We start from the raw sequence: 17,078 nt of genomic DNA on the forward strand, positions 1-17,078 counted from the left end.
CAGCAAAAAGAGAAAAACAAACAAGACTCCCAGCCATTTCTTTTTTGGGCAAGTTAATGTTTTTTGGTGTCTGGAAAATGAGTAATTTCAGAACACTTGCAATTGTCAAGTCACATTCAATGGGCACTGCTCCGTTACCTAGCAACTCCAGCCGAGCACAACCCGTTACCTAGCAACCCAAGCAGAGCTCCAGCACATTTGGTCAGCTGGTTTTACTGTTGCATGTGCTGTACAATGGCTGCTGGAAAAGACAAGTGTTTTTGTTGTTGACTTTCCATCTAGAAACCACTTGCTGCATTCTTATTGGTTGTGCATGAGGTCCTATTAATGCTTTTCAAAGATGTATGGTTGTATAATTGCACATCTTTCTGCAGCCATTTTCAAGTGTAAATGTTGAGTTACAGGACGTGACCAGCAGCAGCTTATGAGGATTTAAAGGTACAAGATTTAAAGTTAACCTAAAATGAAGGGAGCTAAAAATAGGCAGAACTGCACAAACTAAAATATTATCCAAGAATGACTGTGTGCAAAAAAATTTAATGTACACATTTGTGTCGCCCTGTCTTAACCTTTTCAAGAAAGCATAATGTGTCACCTTTAAGAAAAAGCTAACTTAGAAAGAACACCATCCAATCTAACAGAGCTTGAGTTATTTTGCAAAGAAATGCGTTAAAATATTCTTCTGACCTCCGTAGAGACACAATCAAAACATCCAGCTGTTATTCCTTCCACTTCACAGTCATGCTTTGTGTTGGTCGATCATATAAAAAGTTTTGTTCGTGATAAAACTGCAAACCTTTTGGCAGAAATGCCAAAAGTTAAAATTGAAAGGAGCAGATCTAGATGTAGATTCAACAGTCTGAGAGGCTAAATCGTACCTCTAAAATGATAATTTAATGGTGTAGGTGACTGCGTGTGTGCCTTTTGACATCTTAGGGCTCCAACATCAGAGAGGTCAAACATCCGTATGCCAAAATATACTAGGAAAAAACAAGTTCAGAAAGCTTTTTTGAGCAAATCCTAGGTTGAATCATTTCTTTTTTAGATATTCGCATGTATAAAAGCAAATGGCATGAATCTTTAACCAGACTCGTACCTTTAAAAAAAAGCCAGAGCAAATCCGGTGAAGTGCTGCAATTACTGCGATATAAGAATACCAGTGATTACAATAAAAAACACTCGGCTCAACTTTCAGCCAAAGTGCCATGCCTCCTTGTCAGCAAGGCAACATCAGTGGGGTGGAACAACTTTGGTAAGGAGTCCAAGCCTTTTAACTCTCTGTTCCTCCAGTTCTGAGTCATTGGCATCGACGATCCCACCATGTCTCAGCGGGGAATTTTTCATACCACTATTAATGCACTGTGCAGTGTAGCATGGCCAGGAGGAGAGGAGGAAGAAAGGGAGGAGGAGGAGGGCTGGAGAAGTGGAAAGTGGTCAGGAGGAAATAAATGAGGTAAGAGAAAGAGTTGCTTTGGAAGCAGCTGAATGTCTGATAGTGAAAGGGGGAAAAAGGCAAATCAGCTGTAAAAAAAAAGCTCCTGAAACGTAGAAGGAAAAAGTAGATGTGAAAACTAAATATTAAGACTTTCTGCTGCTTATTCAACAGAGTTACAGAAAGGCTGGTTCATTTAGCAATCTCAAAACATAAAAAACATCTCTCACTGCTTATCTAAAAGATTTACTTTCCACTTCATAATGGAAGCTGCCCGTCTCAGTGAAGTGGTTTCGGCATGCGAGTGGATTTCTAAATGTAAAAAAAGATTTTTTTAGTTTTTCCAACAGTGGTCTGAAAACCAATTGTGCAGAGCATTAATTTTAAAATAAGTATTTCTCATCAATTTAACCCGAGCGTACAAAAAGATGTTTTTCTTCCTGTTTCTTTAGGCAGAGATGCTATTCAGTCTTACAAATTACATCATTATTCACAAGAACCCCACATTATGTTTTACATTTCAGAAAAGCAGCGGTCTGCAGGAAGGCCTAGTGAGTGGTAAGGCTTTTAAAAAGTCAACTTAAAACTACATAAACAAAGATTACAATTTAAAACAAGGCTTTAAGGGGACTATTATAGTTCCTTGAACTGGTTAGAATATGGGCTAAACAAAACATGTTCATTACATCTTTTGTACAAAATTATTCATAAACAACGAGACTTTAGTCTGTTGAGTTCTGCCTATTTTCAGAGTGAGCTGTTTTCGGGCGTCCTGTCACTTTAAATCCAAACAAGCTGCTGCTGGCTATGGCCATAACTAACTCCACATTTACACTCGCGCATGAAAATGGCAGCAAACTGATGCCCAAATTATATAATGGTACATCTTTGAAAAGCAGAGGTTGAGCCTCCTGCACAACCAACATGAATGCAGCAAGTGGTTTCTGGATAGTGAGTCAACAACAAAACACTTGTCTTTTCCAGCAGCCATTGTACAGCACATCCAAACTCCATTTTATGTTGCTAGGTAAAGGGCTGGGTTGACTGGGGTTGCTAGGTAACGGCACAATGCCCATTGAATGTGACTCAATCGGGAGGTTTTGGAAACAGCTCATTTTCCAGACAAAAACTGAACATTTGAACTGAACTTATTGCCAAAACAATTGGTGGGTGTTTTTTAAGAAGCAGAAACCCAAATGAAAGACTAAAAATGTCACTTATAATGAAAAAAACCACAAAACCCATTAAATTAAACCAAAATTATAGAAGAAAACAATGTATAAAATAAAAATGGGAAAAGTGTCAACTATTGTCCCATCAAAACAGGAAGTACCTCCATATATGGACGAAGTAACAACTGAAAAGAAACCCAAAAACCTTTTATGTAAAATGTACCGACAGAGCTCAAGCAGGGAGTCAACAGGCAGCAGCCCACAGAGACAACCGGAGCTGTTTGTTAGCATAAATCTAATATGGAGCTACAATCCCGAGCACAAAAAGAAAAGCTGGAAATGTTGGGTATACATGTGATGTATCGGAAAGGTGGCAAAAAGAACAGAGAGGGAATCATTAATTTTTACTAATTAATGTCTGTACAATTTCTCTATTTTAATATTATTTCACTATATAAAGAACAAATACAGGGAAGCATGTTGCACACACAGATTTCACAAAGACTGGGCGATGTGCACAGAACCACATTGTGCCTGAGAATCGGATTAATGAGTGGTGGGTGTGCAGCCGTGTTGTGCTGAAGCTGATTAATCTGCAGCTACAGCCTGGCACAGTCAACTGCGGCTTTGATGAATGGGAGCTTAGAGTGCATTTGTTTACACCTGCTTAAATATAAACACAAAATACACACATATATGCATTGATCCACCAAGAGTTTGCTTCATTTTGCAGGTAGAAATAAAAAGAACAGGTGCACAAAGGCTGCTTATCAACACAGCGCCTCGATTTGATAGAGATTGTACTTGGTGAAATAATTTGAGTTTGTTTCCTCAGGTTAATGTTCTACAACAGCAGCACATTTTTTAACACTTCCTGTCAGCTGTCTGCTCATTTTTTGTGTCATCTGTGGAACAATAGAGATCCTGTACAGACTTGGCATTAAAATGCGTTCTGGCTAATTCAGATACAAGTGGGCAGTTTTAAGCATGACTGTTTCCTGATTGGCATTAAAATCTACCTTTTTTTTTTTTTTTGACTGATTTCCACCTCGGGATGATTGCAGTCAAATAGTCGCATTCAGAAAAGTCTTCCTCCAACCAAGACCACATATATTTTTACTGAGCTGTGTTTGTTTCAGTGAATGCAGTTTCCACGGTTTTGTTTCTGAAAAATCAAGAGTTTATCCAACCTTTATGGGTGGTGCACAACTATGGTTCTTCAGGGATGCTTTTAAGGCCTATTTGGTCGAAGATAAGACGTTTCCACATTCTTAACACAAAGTCCAGCTTGCTGTCAGTGCAGATTGATTACAAACTTCACCAGTAATCCCCCGTATAACCAATAAGTTTATGGATTCATGGACAGAAACTCAAGATGTAATCATGGAGGGGAGGGTGTGGTTAGGGGAACCCTTTTGAGATTATTCTGCTGGAATCTGTTTAGTCCGCTTTAATCTAAACTCCAGTTCGGATTAACGTGCTCTAGAAAGAACTGTTTGATGAGGTGTGAATGTGTGATCAAACTCTGATGCAGACCAAAAAAGCAAACTCTGGTTCTAATGCATATGTGAACGCCAAGCGGAGTGAAGATCGCTCCAAAAGCAGGAAACAAACTATTGACCCTTTGCATTCTCCATAACTCTACCCGCTCCGCCATGACAGACGTCAAAAAAACCAATGCGCTCCTTTAAAACCTGTCAAAAAACAGACATCTGCAACCTAGTATCGCTTCTATTTAGTTTATTTCACTTTAAAAATGATCACGGGATGCAGCACAGACAAGGCTGCAAACCAAACTTGTCTTTTTATTTTATAACTTTTAATAATGAAAGATGGCGGTGATGTATAGCGGCCGTTAATCATAACGACTGGCAGCCCTCGGTTTATTCACAAATTTGTAGCGAACACGTTTTACAACGCAATCATTTTATACATTAAGTATGATTAGAAAGATATTGAATATTGCATTATGGAGAAGGTAGCATCTTATCATTGGTAACCATGGAGACAGTGCCGCACCGTCATGTAGCCTAGCATGTATGGAAAAAACTGGTTAGCATCTCGTCTTTTGTACATTTTAATGCTGCTCCGATTTAAGAGGAAACGCTGTTTATGACATGGTGACATTAATCATGTGGTGTGAATTCAGGCAAAATTGATAATATCTATCAAAATGTCAGGAGGAAGGAGGTACGGGTCGGTTTCTCAGCTAGCTGTTTCCAACTCCCAGGTCTAGCACTAGTGGGAGAAATGACTGATGGTCTTTTACTAGACAAAAGTGAAATTCTCCAAACACTAAACTCTGATGCTACTCCATATTTGTTTACATTTTGTGAAGGAGGAAGTTGAGCTTGTGTCTGAGGCTTCTGTGTCATTTCCTTCAGTAGTTCTTGGTCCAGCGCCACCACAGGCGGGGAGGTGAATAGCAGTTTTTACTATTAGTTTGGATTGTTTGACACAAACTGCACCATGTCGATACAACGAGCAACAACGAGAAACATCTTTTTAAGTACAAGAGACAGCTGCTCCAAGTCATGATTACAGATTTATACAGTAAAAATTATGTGTTTAACAAGAAAAACTTGAGGGAAAAAAACTCAAAACATCCCACATGTAAGGCTACCAAAGTCTACAAACCTGTAGGATCTGGGACACTTAAGTTATAGCTGTTAGAGGTACCTAATGAATCAATAAATGCATTTTTACATACCTTTGGTTTCCATAATTGCTGATATGGACTAAATCAGCAGCTATAATTTGTATAATTAATCATTATTTCATCTCAGATTATCAAACTGTCCAACAAATGGTCCATCAGGAGGAAAAAAAAAAGTCTTCATGCTACACTGCAGCTTCCAGGCTGATGTGCAGCCCTGTTACTTCAGTCTGTTTGACTCATTTGCTGTATGTCTTTTTCTACATTAACCAGCTGCATTTCTATGACAGCAGCCGGCGGCAGTCTGCACAATTCATCGTCTAAGGGCTAAATGGCTGTTGTGGTTAGTTTCTGCGTGTCCTCGACCGTTCTGAAATAGACTTTGTCACCTTTTGTCCTTTTTTGTGCCTCATCAAATATACATTTAGTATCCAAAGTGAGACCCTCCAGTTGCAGGAGATACCACTACCTCTACCAGTGAGCTGCATTGGCTCACTGGTATTTTCCAGGCGGCTGAAATGACCAGTTTGACTAGTGGGGCGGATAGAGTAGCAGGACTCCAGCCACCCTTCATTTAACCACTAATATTACAGGCTATTAATTATTCAGAGCAAGGGCTTATGACACCATATATCACTGAGTTCTGTGAGGGAAACTTTCCCAGACTATAAGAGAAAAACTGAAATGATTGCTCCCACATAAAAAAAAAAAAGAAAAATCTAATATTTTGAAATCAATCGAAGGTAAATCTTAGGTGGGGACATTGTTAAAGGAGCAGTATTGCGTAAAATCAACTTTTTTGAGCTTTAAATCATGCTATTATCTTATTCTCTCATCAAATACACAGCTGGAGGATTGCTTTGATTCTCTCATGCATATTTGAGAAATAGTTTAATTTCCATGGCAACAATTCAGCTGTGCAAAATGCCTGGGTGGATGTAGCCCCGCCTTCGAGACACAGCTCCTCCTCAACCACTTCAGACTAGCCAGCAGCAATTAGAAAAGTTTTTTAAAGAGACAGGCACAATTCCAAGACATTAAATTACAATGGGTTTTTTTTCATATTTAATATGCATATTTAATATGTAACTTAAGTCAACATAGTTATGCGGCTGTGCTATTAAATTGGACTATGTCCCTGAAAACGCATAATACTGCCCCTTTTTGTTGGTTTGTAAGAAAAAATTTTTCCAATTTTTGCAAAAAAAAAAAAAGAAGTGCTTTTTTATGCGCATTTTGCTAAATAACGTCACACCAGCCAGTTCCTACCGTCTTTAACAAGCTTCCTCATTGTAAAGACGACGGATTAGGAACTAATATCTAATTATGCCCTAATATGCTTTAATGCATTTTAAATGGAAGCTGGGTGTTAAAGCCATATTTGCAGCCGTGTCTGTTGGGGGTGGGAGGTGAGGACTGAGGAAAGGAGGCGTCTTCTTGGCAGTGGAGGCTGGAATGAGGACGGGAAGCATTGATTTCTTTGGCAGAGGTTACAGCAGTGAAGCGGTTGCTGCATACTGAAGTCGCTCGATGCTAAAACGTTGCACGCGCCTCGATACGCAGTGAAATGCATTCCCCATGCTGCTGTTTTATGTCTAAAGAGGGCGGACGCGATTGTCTGTTTGAATTATGATCTGGAAAAGAGAGACTGCTTATTGATTTGGTACTTAGTGAAAGGGATGACAATGTTGCCAAGACAAGTGAGATTGAGCACCGCTGGCAGTCGAAAAGCGGTATTCAGTTATGGATGTATTGGTGGGAATACAGTGCACTGAATGCAAAAGAAAAAGTCTGGGGCAAGGAAGCCAAACCACGGCCTTGCTCACGCGGTTTCAATTATGAAAAGGTCACAAGTAGAGTCTGACAAACGCACCGAACAAACAGATAATCTCCTATCTCTGATGCATGCCTGCATTCTAACATAAACATATTCAAACTCCTTGTTTGCTTGTCTGCACGATTGTTTTCCCAACAGTGTTACATTGGTTAGTCGCGTTTATTCTGTTGCTGCGTTGAAAGGAAATAAAATGTCCGCATAATATTCCAAAGATTGATTAGGAAGCAAATTGCTTTGCGAGTCCAATTGGTAAAGCTTGGCCCATTTTAATTGTCTTCCGTTAATTAATGCCCAATGTGGAGACAAACTGAATTACTTGCAGATTTTCTGCGTGCTATTATCTCCCAATTGTCTCAGTTTGAAAGTGTAGCTCTGTACTTCTTATTTAATCCTTCCTCGCAATAAACGGCTTTAGAAAATTCAGAAGCAGACTGGAAAAAACACAAAAAAGCATTTTCTACAGCAAATATATTAGTACATTTGAAGCAAGACAAAACTAACTTACAAGTAACTTTTTTTTAAAGTACTACTTCCAATGGTAGATTATTTTGGTTATAACATGGAAAATATCTTGTTATAAATGAAATAATCTGCCAGTGGAACTAGAACTGGGTTGCTAGGTGACAGGCTTGGCTTTGGTTGCTAGGTAACGGTACAGTGGCAGTTGATTTTGAAATAAGTAAAAAAAAAATCTGCCAGTGGAACATAGTACTTTTATTATCAATATTAAGGGATTATCGACCTGAAACAGGCTCTTGCTCAAACCTGACTTATTTCAAGTAGAATAAAGGCGTATTGATCTACAAAATAATTAACCGGATAATACAACGAATAATGGCAATAACCAAACAAGCAGAAAAAACAAACAAACAAGGAGGTGTACATTAAAATGGATACATTCAAAACAAAAATGAAATAGAATATAATCAATTGGTGTCCCAACAAAAACAATGTAATTGTTTAACATTTGTGAATTAGGATATAGTGTTTTCTTTTAATCTCTGCAGTTATTTTCTAAGTTGAATTATTATTTTTCTGTTCTCTAATATTGCTTGATTAACCCAGCGTCCAAGTGCCCTGGAAGAACACCATATTCAGAGCAGCAATTAAGTAATTAAAGAAGAAATAGGGGCTTCTTTTAAGTCAGTAATTCCTTAACACTGGTGAAAAAGGACCATCTCCACAGGCAGATTTATTCACTTTTTTAGTACTTTCTTGCTAAAAAGTGACTTGTAAGTTAGTTTTGTCTTATGTGAAGTATACTAAGATATTTGCACTAAAAACTAGAACAAAAAAATACTTGGTAAGATTTTGTGTTTTTGTAGCAATTGAGAAAATAGGCCGTCGTGTTGTTTAACTTTGTTCATTCTGAGATAAACCTAATCAAATTTTATTATCTTTTCACACAAAGAATGATTTCTTTTGAGAAAAGTACAGAAACTACTCAGACATAATAAGCACGAGTTTCCGGTGGTAGATTGTGTTAATCTTCTCTATATCCAGCAGCAAATTATCTTTTAAACACATCAGTCCACTGCGGCGTAAAAACCTAAGAATCACAATCAATCTATCAAAGTGTGATAGTTTACAAGCTGAATGAAAAGAAAACAAATCAAATACTTCTAAAAATGTTTCTCCTTGGGAGTTGCTGTCAAATTGAAGCGGCGCTTCAGCAGGTATGCAATGAACCGTGGGTCATCTATTCGACCTCTTTGCAGCTGATGAGACATTTGCGCGATTCGCGGCGCAAAGCAGAAAGATTCATATTTTCACACCATTAAACAGGTGATGCTGAAGCTCCGTGTAGACGCATAGCGGTTAAAATTGCATCAAAGAGTGAGTCAACGCGGCGCTCATCGCAAGATTTATGTCGCCAGCCGGTCGCCGAGTCGAGGATTTCCTCAGGAGCAACAAATAAACATATTAGTTAGTGTGATCAGCCGGGCTGTGAGAGAGAAGAGCGCTGTGAAAATTAATGGTCGTCTGTTAGACCCAGGGTGACCTTGAAGGGCCTCGTTGGGGGAGTGATTGACGTGGCAACCGTTACCGCTGGTAACAGAGACAGAGGGAAGGGGAGGGATGGACAGACGGGTGGGCTGTTAGCCAGACGGCAGGTGTGGAGCGCACCTGGGAGGTTATGAATGAAATCTGGCTCCTCAGAGGCAAGATGATGAAACTTCTGAAGAGTTTTGGAAAAGAGAGGAGCTGGTTTGGCTCCAAGTTTAGGTCAGAAGACAGATTTCATGGTCATTTCTCACATTTTTTTTCTTTTCAAAATAGGAGCTAAAAAAGAAGGATGGATATATTGACAGCAGCAGAACGATAATAAACCCACAATGGGAACGTTTCACAGCATTTTGCGGTACATGAAAGCTTGAGGCTAATAAGATTGGATCTAACTTATGGTGGCTGAAGGAGAAAGTAAAATTTTTATAAAATTGAATGTATCCATGAAAAAAAAGCATGGCTGAAACCACATTTTTGTTCTTAAAGGTTAACATTAGCATTGCTAGCCAGTAGTCCACAAGCTAGCATTAGCTTTACAGCAAACGAACATCTTTCCCATCTGAAGCAGGTTTCTTAAGGATTTCACTTACTTAAAGCCGTTTTTATTTTTAAAAATGGGTTGTTGTGTTTTTACATATTTTGCAGGGGAATACAACAGAACACATGATCACTACTGTAGAACTACTTCCTTTTTTGCTTCAAAATAAGAGTTTCAGACATAGCTGCGGTGTATCCGATGACATCACTTGTGAAACTAGCTAGTTTTTGTCAACACAGACTTCACTTTACTGAAGATCTTGTGTTGAGATTTTTCTGCATCGCTACTGTGTAGACATCTTGTCCAACCAAAACAGAAAGAAAATATTAACCATTTATTGTTCTATAAAGGTTTTGTTGAATTGAAGGCATAAAAATGTCCAAATTTAAGCGTTAGCCCAAGATTTGAGCAAATTGAAGCAATAAATATGTTTTTAACCACATACTGTATCCAGCAGCCATAATATCAGTTTAAGGTGCTTGTGTGAAACACACTGATCTTAATGATCACTGTTTGGGTTCAGAGATGTACCTGTGATGTCGTGCTGTTTGAAAGAGTCGCTGTAGATCTGATGCTGATTGGGACAGTGCTTTTTCAGCCATTTGCAAACATCCTGCTGAGTCCACAGGGCCACTGGTTTGGACAGCTTCACGTATCCGGGCTGAATGAGAGGAAAAAATAAAACAATAAATCAGAAAGCATTCACTGAGCGACCTTTAAAGTCTTAAACTTTACCCCTAACTTCACAATAAGTCTCACCAAAATCTGTGAACCGGTGTTGATTAATAATTTTACTACTTGCTGAAGATCTTTAAAAGTACCACATTTTCAGAAAATGTTTAAGCGAATGTTTTATCGTCTCAAACCAAATGCGTGAAGATTCTCAGTTTTCCAGGTTTTATGTTCAGGAAGTCATTTTGTTTAAACGTTAACTCCCTTAATTTCCTCCTGAACTTGAGCAATGAGGCGTCAGCCACTTGTCCCCATCCAGCCGAGTAACCAGCGTAATTTATCCATGTGAAACTTTAAGCTTGTGCACATGCAGCCAGCAATGCAAAAGAAGAAAGTTGAAAAATGTTCAACTGAAAACGTTCACCCTTCGTTGTTGATCATCGCCCTCAGTTTGTCATGTCCATAACGAGCTGCTGTAAACTTGGTATACGGGGGATTTTTCTGCCGTAATTCGAGAGCACACATTTTCATTTTGAAAACAGGACTTCATGTCTTCTGGTCTCAAAGCTTCTGCTCTCTTTCAAACATCCACTGTGCTTTCTCAAACCTTTCAAAGCCCGTCTCTGCTCGGATCAAATCTCCACTTGAAAACCTCTCTGCTCGCTTGCGAAACATTTTCTGCTTGCACTCGGAACAAAAAAGTACCGTTGCCTGGCAACCTCTCAGCCAATAGAATGTGTGCCTGTGTGGCTACTATCGATTGTAGCAACCAGTGTAATACATAATGACATATAATCATGAACAGAAAACATACATATTTATAAACCGATGAATGGATGGATGTTGTAACATGGTTGGTTCTGTGGATCCATTTTCTTTGGTTGGGTGAACAAATTCCTGCCTCAGATCAGTAGCTGTTAGCGATCAGTGGCGCCCTGATGGCGGATATTTAGTGCAACATGGAGCAGAAAGCTGAGGTCGTTGTTTCTCCCTCCATCCAGAGGGCGGCGCCCTAATTCGTAGGTGTATCCTGAGCTGTTTCAATGAGCTTTCTTGCAGACTTGCAGGTGCTAAATTAACCGTTTCTTAATTTGCTTATGTTCTGTACTTTCTTCAGCTGCAGCTCTCTGAGCTGTCTTGGCCAACATCAAAATGGCTCATAAAAGTCCTTGAATAACCAGAAATGTTCCACACATTTCAGACGCCTCTCCAACCAAAATACTTCAACAGCAGGCAACGCCTTATGATCCCTCCTCAAAGTCTCTGCAGTGCTTCTGATTAAGAGGCTACTAAATTTGCAAACAGAGAAGTGATTAAAATTTCACATCTTCAACCTGCTCTTCGGGCTGCTTTGTGCCGCGGCGTAGCAGTGGAAAGTCCTTGGTTTTCCCTTTTCGCTGCTTCCATCATCTCTGCCCCAAATTCAATCTCCTACAGTCGCTGTCAGATGGAACGGGTTTTTTCTCCCCACAGCTTTTCACCTGTTTCTTTTCTTCCGCCACTACTCCCACTCGCTCTATATCTAGCTTCCTAGAGAGAAAGAAATTGGGGGAGAGGCGCACGCTGGTTTGGGCATATGGTCGGTATCTCCGGGTTGTGGGTGAAATGACATAATGTGAAAAAGCAAAGCAGGCGAGTGTGCGGGCGGGTAAGCGAGGTCGCAACTCTCAACGCAAGTGTGCATGGATAGATGTTGAGTGTATGTAGAAGGGACAGGGTGCTGTCACAGGAAGAAATCACATTAACCATTAAACACAACTTGGCTCTGTGCTAATTAACCCTGACTGGAAGCTGTTACGGCCCTTGGCCTCTTGAGGCTGTGCAGGCTCCTTTTGTTATGCAGATTCAGCTGTGGGAGCACACCTTCCTGATTGGCTGGTCTGAAGGCTGTCGGAGAACAGTTCCACTATTGGACCAGCAGAGGATTTTCCAATCAATCAGATGTTGATGAGGCCCACCTGCACCCTATAAAGGGCTCCTGAATCCTTTCTCAAGGGGGCAGCTAGTTGGAAGAGGTTTTGTGAAGCTGTCCCCCATGTTTGGCATGTTTGGTGTTTTCAACTGCTTGGGAAGTTTGTTTTGAACCATTTTGTACAACTGCTGTGGCAGTTTTGAACTATTTTGTTTCTGCTTGTTTTGCTACGTAGCTTTACAGCTTTAGATTGCTTTGCCAAGCTAGAATCTTGTTTGGGAGGCTTGGTGCTCCCTTTGTGTGCTCTTTCCTCACCTTTTGGGTTATTTTGAGTTTACTTTGAAGTGACTTGTTTGGACCCCCTTTTGTAACTTTAATTTGCACTTAATATTCTTTACTTTGTTGACCCCTTTGTTTTGCATTAGTTGGGTTAAATTGTATTGTTTTGGAAAAACTTTCTTGTAATAAATCATTTTACACACCATTTGTTCCTCTGGACACATTTTATGTTATCGTCCCTGGACCCCTAGACCTTGGGGGCGTAACATAAGTGGGGGCTCATCCGGGATAACTCGCTAAGGAGGATCCCTGTGTCCAGAGTTACTTCATTGCGGGTTGTCTGTATTCAGTAACCATGTCAGTATCATTTAGTCTGGAGCACTTTTTAGCCGACCCCTCCCTTGAGCTTATAGATGGCTACCGCAAGAGTGAATTGCTGCAAATTGTGGAGCACTTTAAGTTGCAGGTCCCAAAACAGGTCCTTAAACGTGACCTGAAGGCCCTCATAGTGGATAGTTTGATGGAGATTGGTGTGATCAAAGAGACTGATCTGCCTGAGGTTGCTGCAATGCCAAGCCATAAGACATTGTCTGTGGAGGACCTCAAGGATGGTCCTAGTGGGGAGGTAGGAGTGAGTGAACGGGGAAAGACGCCTCATACACTCCCTCGCTATGACCCACTGTCTTCTGTGAGCTCCGAAGGACGAGATGGAGCTCGTTTGAAGGTGCGGTTGGCACGTCTCCAGATGGAGGCTGAGGAAAAGGCCCAGGACAGAAAAGCTCAGCTGGAGCTTGAGATCAGGAGGCTGGAAATAGAGGCCGAGAAAGCTATACAGCTCCGCAAACTTGAGCTGGAGGCCCAGACTCGAGCGTCCTCTGCCTCGGTCACACCAGGTTCCACCTCCATGTCTGCTATGCCATTCGACATCAGTAAGTGCATTTCTTTAGTACCTGCTTTCAGAGAATCTGAGGTTGATTCATACTTTGCAGCATTTGAACGCATTGCTGGTGCTTTGCAATGGCCTAGGGAAACCTGGCCTCTTTTGTTACAATGCAAGTTTTCTGGTAAAGCTCAAGAGGTGTTGGCAGCGCTTCCGTTAAAGGATAGCTTAGATTATGATCTGGTTAAAGCGGCTGTATTGCAAGCTTATGAATTGGTCCCAGAAGCTTATAGACAGAAGTTTCGACAGCAAAAGAAAACTGCAGGACAAACACATGTTGAGTTTGCCAGAGAGAAAGGCATTCTCTTTGATAAGTGGTGTGCTGCATCGAAGGTCAAAAATTATGACACTTTGCGTGAGCTAATATTGTTGGAAGACTTTAAAAAGTGCATTCCTGATCGGGTGGTGTTGTATTTGAATGAACAGAAGGTGACCACTCTTGCATCTGCTGCTGTTCTTGCCGATGAGTATGTGCTTACCCATAAGTCATCATTCATTGTTAATGAAAAGTCACCTGTTAGCTCTGTGTCACAGTCTCAATTGGTTAATCCCATAGTACCAAAGGAAAATCGTGAGTGTTTCTATTGCCACAAACCTGGACATGTCATCGCTGATTGTTTAGCTTTAAAACGCAAATCACAGCCAAATTCGGAACAAATTAAAGTTGTTGGTTTTGTGAAAAAAGAACCCCGTAATAAGAGCATTGGTTGTGGTGACAAATTATCTGATCCTTCTTTTGACCCATTCATTTTTGATGGCTTGATCTCACTTGGATCTGATCCCTCTGATTTAAAACCAGTCCGCATCTTAAGAGACACTGGGGGTTCCCAATCAATCATTCTCTCAAATGTTTTGCCTTTCTCACCTAAGAGTGCATGTGGTTACAACTCTGTTCTGAGGGGTATAGAGATGGGCTACGCTCCAAGGCCAGTCCACAGAGTTTATATAAAATCAAAACTTGTCACCGGGTGTTTTGCTGTTGCTGTATGCCCAGAGTTACCTCTGGATGGGGTGGCTATGCTAATGGGGAACGACATTGCGGGAGGTTTAGTACTTCCAAGTCCGAGGGCTGTAGACAATTCTTTAAATCAGACAACCCCAGACTCTTCAGCCCCTGATGTTCCCATTTCTGATTTTGTATTGTCTCCATTTTCTAGCGAGGGTGATGCACCACCCAAAAATAACCGCATTTCGTTACTTCCAGATTTGGTGGAGCTGGAGGAGCCTTGTCCACTCTTGGGGAAAGCGTCTGTCCCCCTAACTAGACATTTGTCATCTGTTCAAGCTGACGATGCATTGCCCAGATGTGACAAGAACGTGGTAAGTGCTGAACATGCCAATAAAAAGAAACCAGGTGTCTTTAAGCGTCAATGGTCTTCATCATTGGCAGGAAGCTCAGACTGTAAGGTTAAGCAGTCTTACCGCCCCCGCCCTGCACCTAAACCGAGTGGTGTTTGTGCTCGAGTTGCAGTAAGAACTCAACTAAAAGTGGATAAGCTGAATAATGTTGGCGGTCCAGGAACAAATGATCCCATGTGTTCTAGTCCTTGTTTTACTCCTGTCAATGTTAACTCACCAGTGGGTGTACCTGATCTGACCCGACCTTTTAAGCTAAAGGTGGATGCCAGCACTGTCGGGGCTGGTGCCGTGCTAATACAGGAAGATTTGCAGGGTTTAGATCATCCTGTTTGCTATTTCTCTCGGAAATTTAACAAACATCAAATGAACTACTGCACCATTGAAAAAGAAACCCTGGCTCTGTTGTTGGCTCTTCAGCACTTCCATGTTTACCTTGGGTCCAGTAGTTTGCCGATTGATGTATTCACTGAGCATAATCCATTAGTATTTCTGTCACGCATGTACAACCACAATCTGCGCCTTATGCGGTGGGCATTATTGTTACGAGAATACAAACTCAACATCCGACACAAGGGAGGAACAGAAAATGTTCTTGAAGATGGCCTTTCCAGGTTGTGAGTACACCTTTTTTTTTGTTTTCTTGCACTAAATATTTACAAAACATGGTTTTGTAATTTAAGGGGGGGAGTGTTACGGCCCTTGGCCTCTTGAGGCTGTGCAGGCTCCTTTTGTTATGCAGATTCAGCTGTGGGAGCACACCTTCCTGATTGGCTGGTCTGAAGGCTGTCGGAGAACAGTTCCACTATTGGACCAGCAGAGGATTTTCCAATCAATCAGATGTTGATGAGGCCCACCTGCACCCTATAAAGGGCTCCTGAATCCTTTCTCAAGGGGGCAGCTAGTTGGAAGAGGTTTTGTGAAGCTGTCCCCCATGTTTGGCATGTTTGGTGTTTTCAACTGCTTGGGAAGTTTGTTTTGAACCATTTTGTACAACTGCTGTGGCAGTTTTGAACTATTTTGTTTCTGCTTGTTTTGCTACGTAGCTTTACAGCTTTAGATTGCTTTGCCAAGCTAGAATCTTGTTTGGGAGGCTTGGTGCTCCCTTTGTGTGCTCTTTCCTCACCTTTTGGGTTATTTTGAGTTTACTTTGAAGTGACTTGTTTGGACCCCCTTTTGTAACTTTAATTTGCACTTAATATTCTTTACTTTGTTGACCCCTTTGTTTTGCATTAGTTGGGTTAAATTGTATTGTTTTGGAAAAACTTTCTTGTAATAAATAATTTTACACACCATTTGTTCCTCTGAACACATTTTATGTTATCGTCCCTGGACCCCTAGACCTTGGGGCGTAACAGAAGCCCTGAGGCGACGGAGTAGAGAGGAAAGCCAAGATGGAGAAGGAACCAGAAGAAGAGGGAGAGGAGAAGCTGACAGATGAGGCAGCGAAATAAAAAAATAAAAAAGAAGCCAAAGCTGTGGAGTAGACTCAGCAGATTGACACGAGAGGCTCTCATTTTCCATGAACCCATTTGTGAGTCAATGGCCATCTGTGTTTTACATTCTGCACTGATTTAGCCCGTAGCTGTTCTCCTCGGGACGCTACAAAAGGCTAGCTGGTGCCTTCCTGTTCGCCAACCAGCAGAGAGAGAGAAACCACAACGGGCCATGGCAGATGAAAAAAATTTAAAAAGGAGAAATTCATCTAAAACTAACATTTTGAGATCAAGATGTTTTCTAGAAACTGCAAGGAAATTTCAGTTCCAGAAGTCAAATAATTTCTATAAAGAAAAAAATTCAGACTAATCTCAGAAAATTTCACGTTTTTTTTTTAGAACATTTCTGTTTTAGAAGGCAAAAATTTGCTTGGGATCTCAAATTTTGAGATCTCAGAAATTTTCTAGAAAAAAATTTAAAAATTTTCAGAAATACAAAATTTGCAAGAAAAACAAACCTGACATTTTTAAATACTTGTCAGAAATTTTCTAGAAAAAGCTGGAAAGTTCAGTTTCAGAAGTGAAAAGTTTGCATGACAAAATTTTAAATTTTTAGATTAATCTCAGAAACTTTCTAAAAAAAAAAACAAACAAGAAAAACACCTACATTTCAGAGTTTCTGAAGCCAAAATGTTTCTAGAAAATAACTGAAATTTTGAGATTAATGTCAGAAATTTTCAAGAAAAACTTGGAAATTTCAGTTTCAGAAGTCAAATATTTGCAAGAAAAATCTAGAACTTTTAATATTAATCTAATATTTCTCTTTTTGGTTTAATCAATG

General features: G+C 40.4%; 1 protein-coding gene across 4 annotated transcripts in view; it reads right to left on the reverse strand.

Annotated features, from left to right (window-relative positions):
- The window catches only part of samd12 (sterile alpha motif domain containing 12), a 145,494-nt gene that overhangs the window by 93,979 nt on the left and 34,437 nt on the right, over positions 1 to 17,078 (reverse strand). For all 4 annotated transcript variants that reach the window (XM_008422740.3, XM_081612365.1, XM_017307287.2 and 1 more), the window contains exon 3: positions 10,174 to 10,303. In XM_008422740.3, coding sequence (XP_008420962.2) covers positions 10,174 to 10,303 — 130 coding nt within the window. The remainder of the gene's footprint in view (positions 1 to 10,173; positions 10,304 to 17,078) is intronic.

This window comes from Poecilia reticulata, chromosome 11 (assembly GCF_904066995.2).
Source record: "Poecilia reticulata chromosome 11, P_reticulata-male-v2, whole genome shotgun sequence".
Taxonomy (NCBI): domain Eukaryota; kingdom Metazoa; phylum Chordata; class Actinopteri; order Cyprinodontiformes; family Poeciliidae; genus Poecilia; species Poecilia reticulata.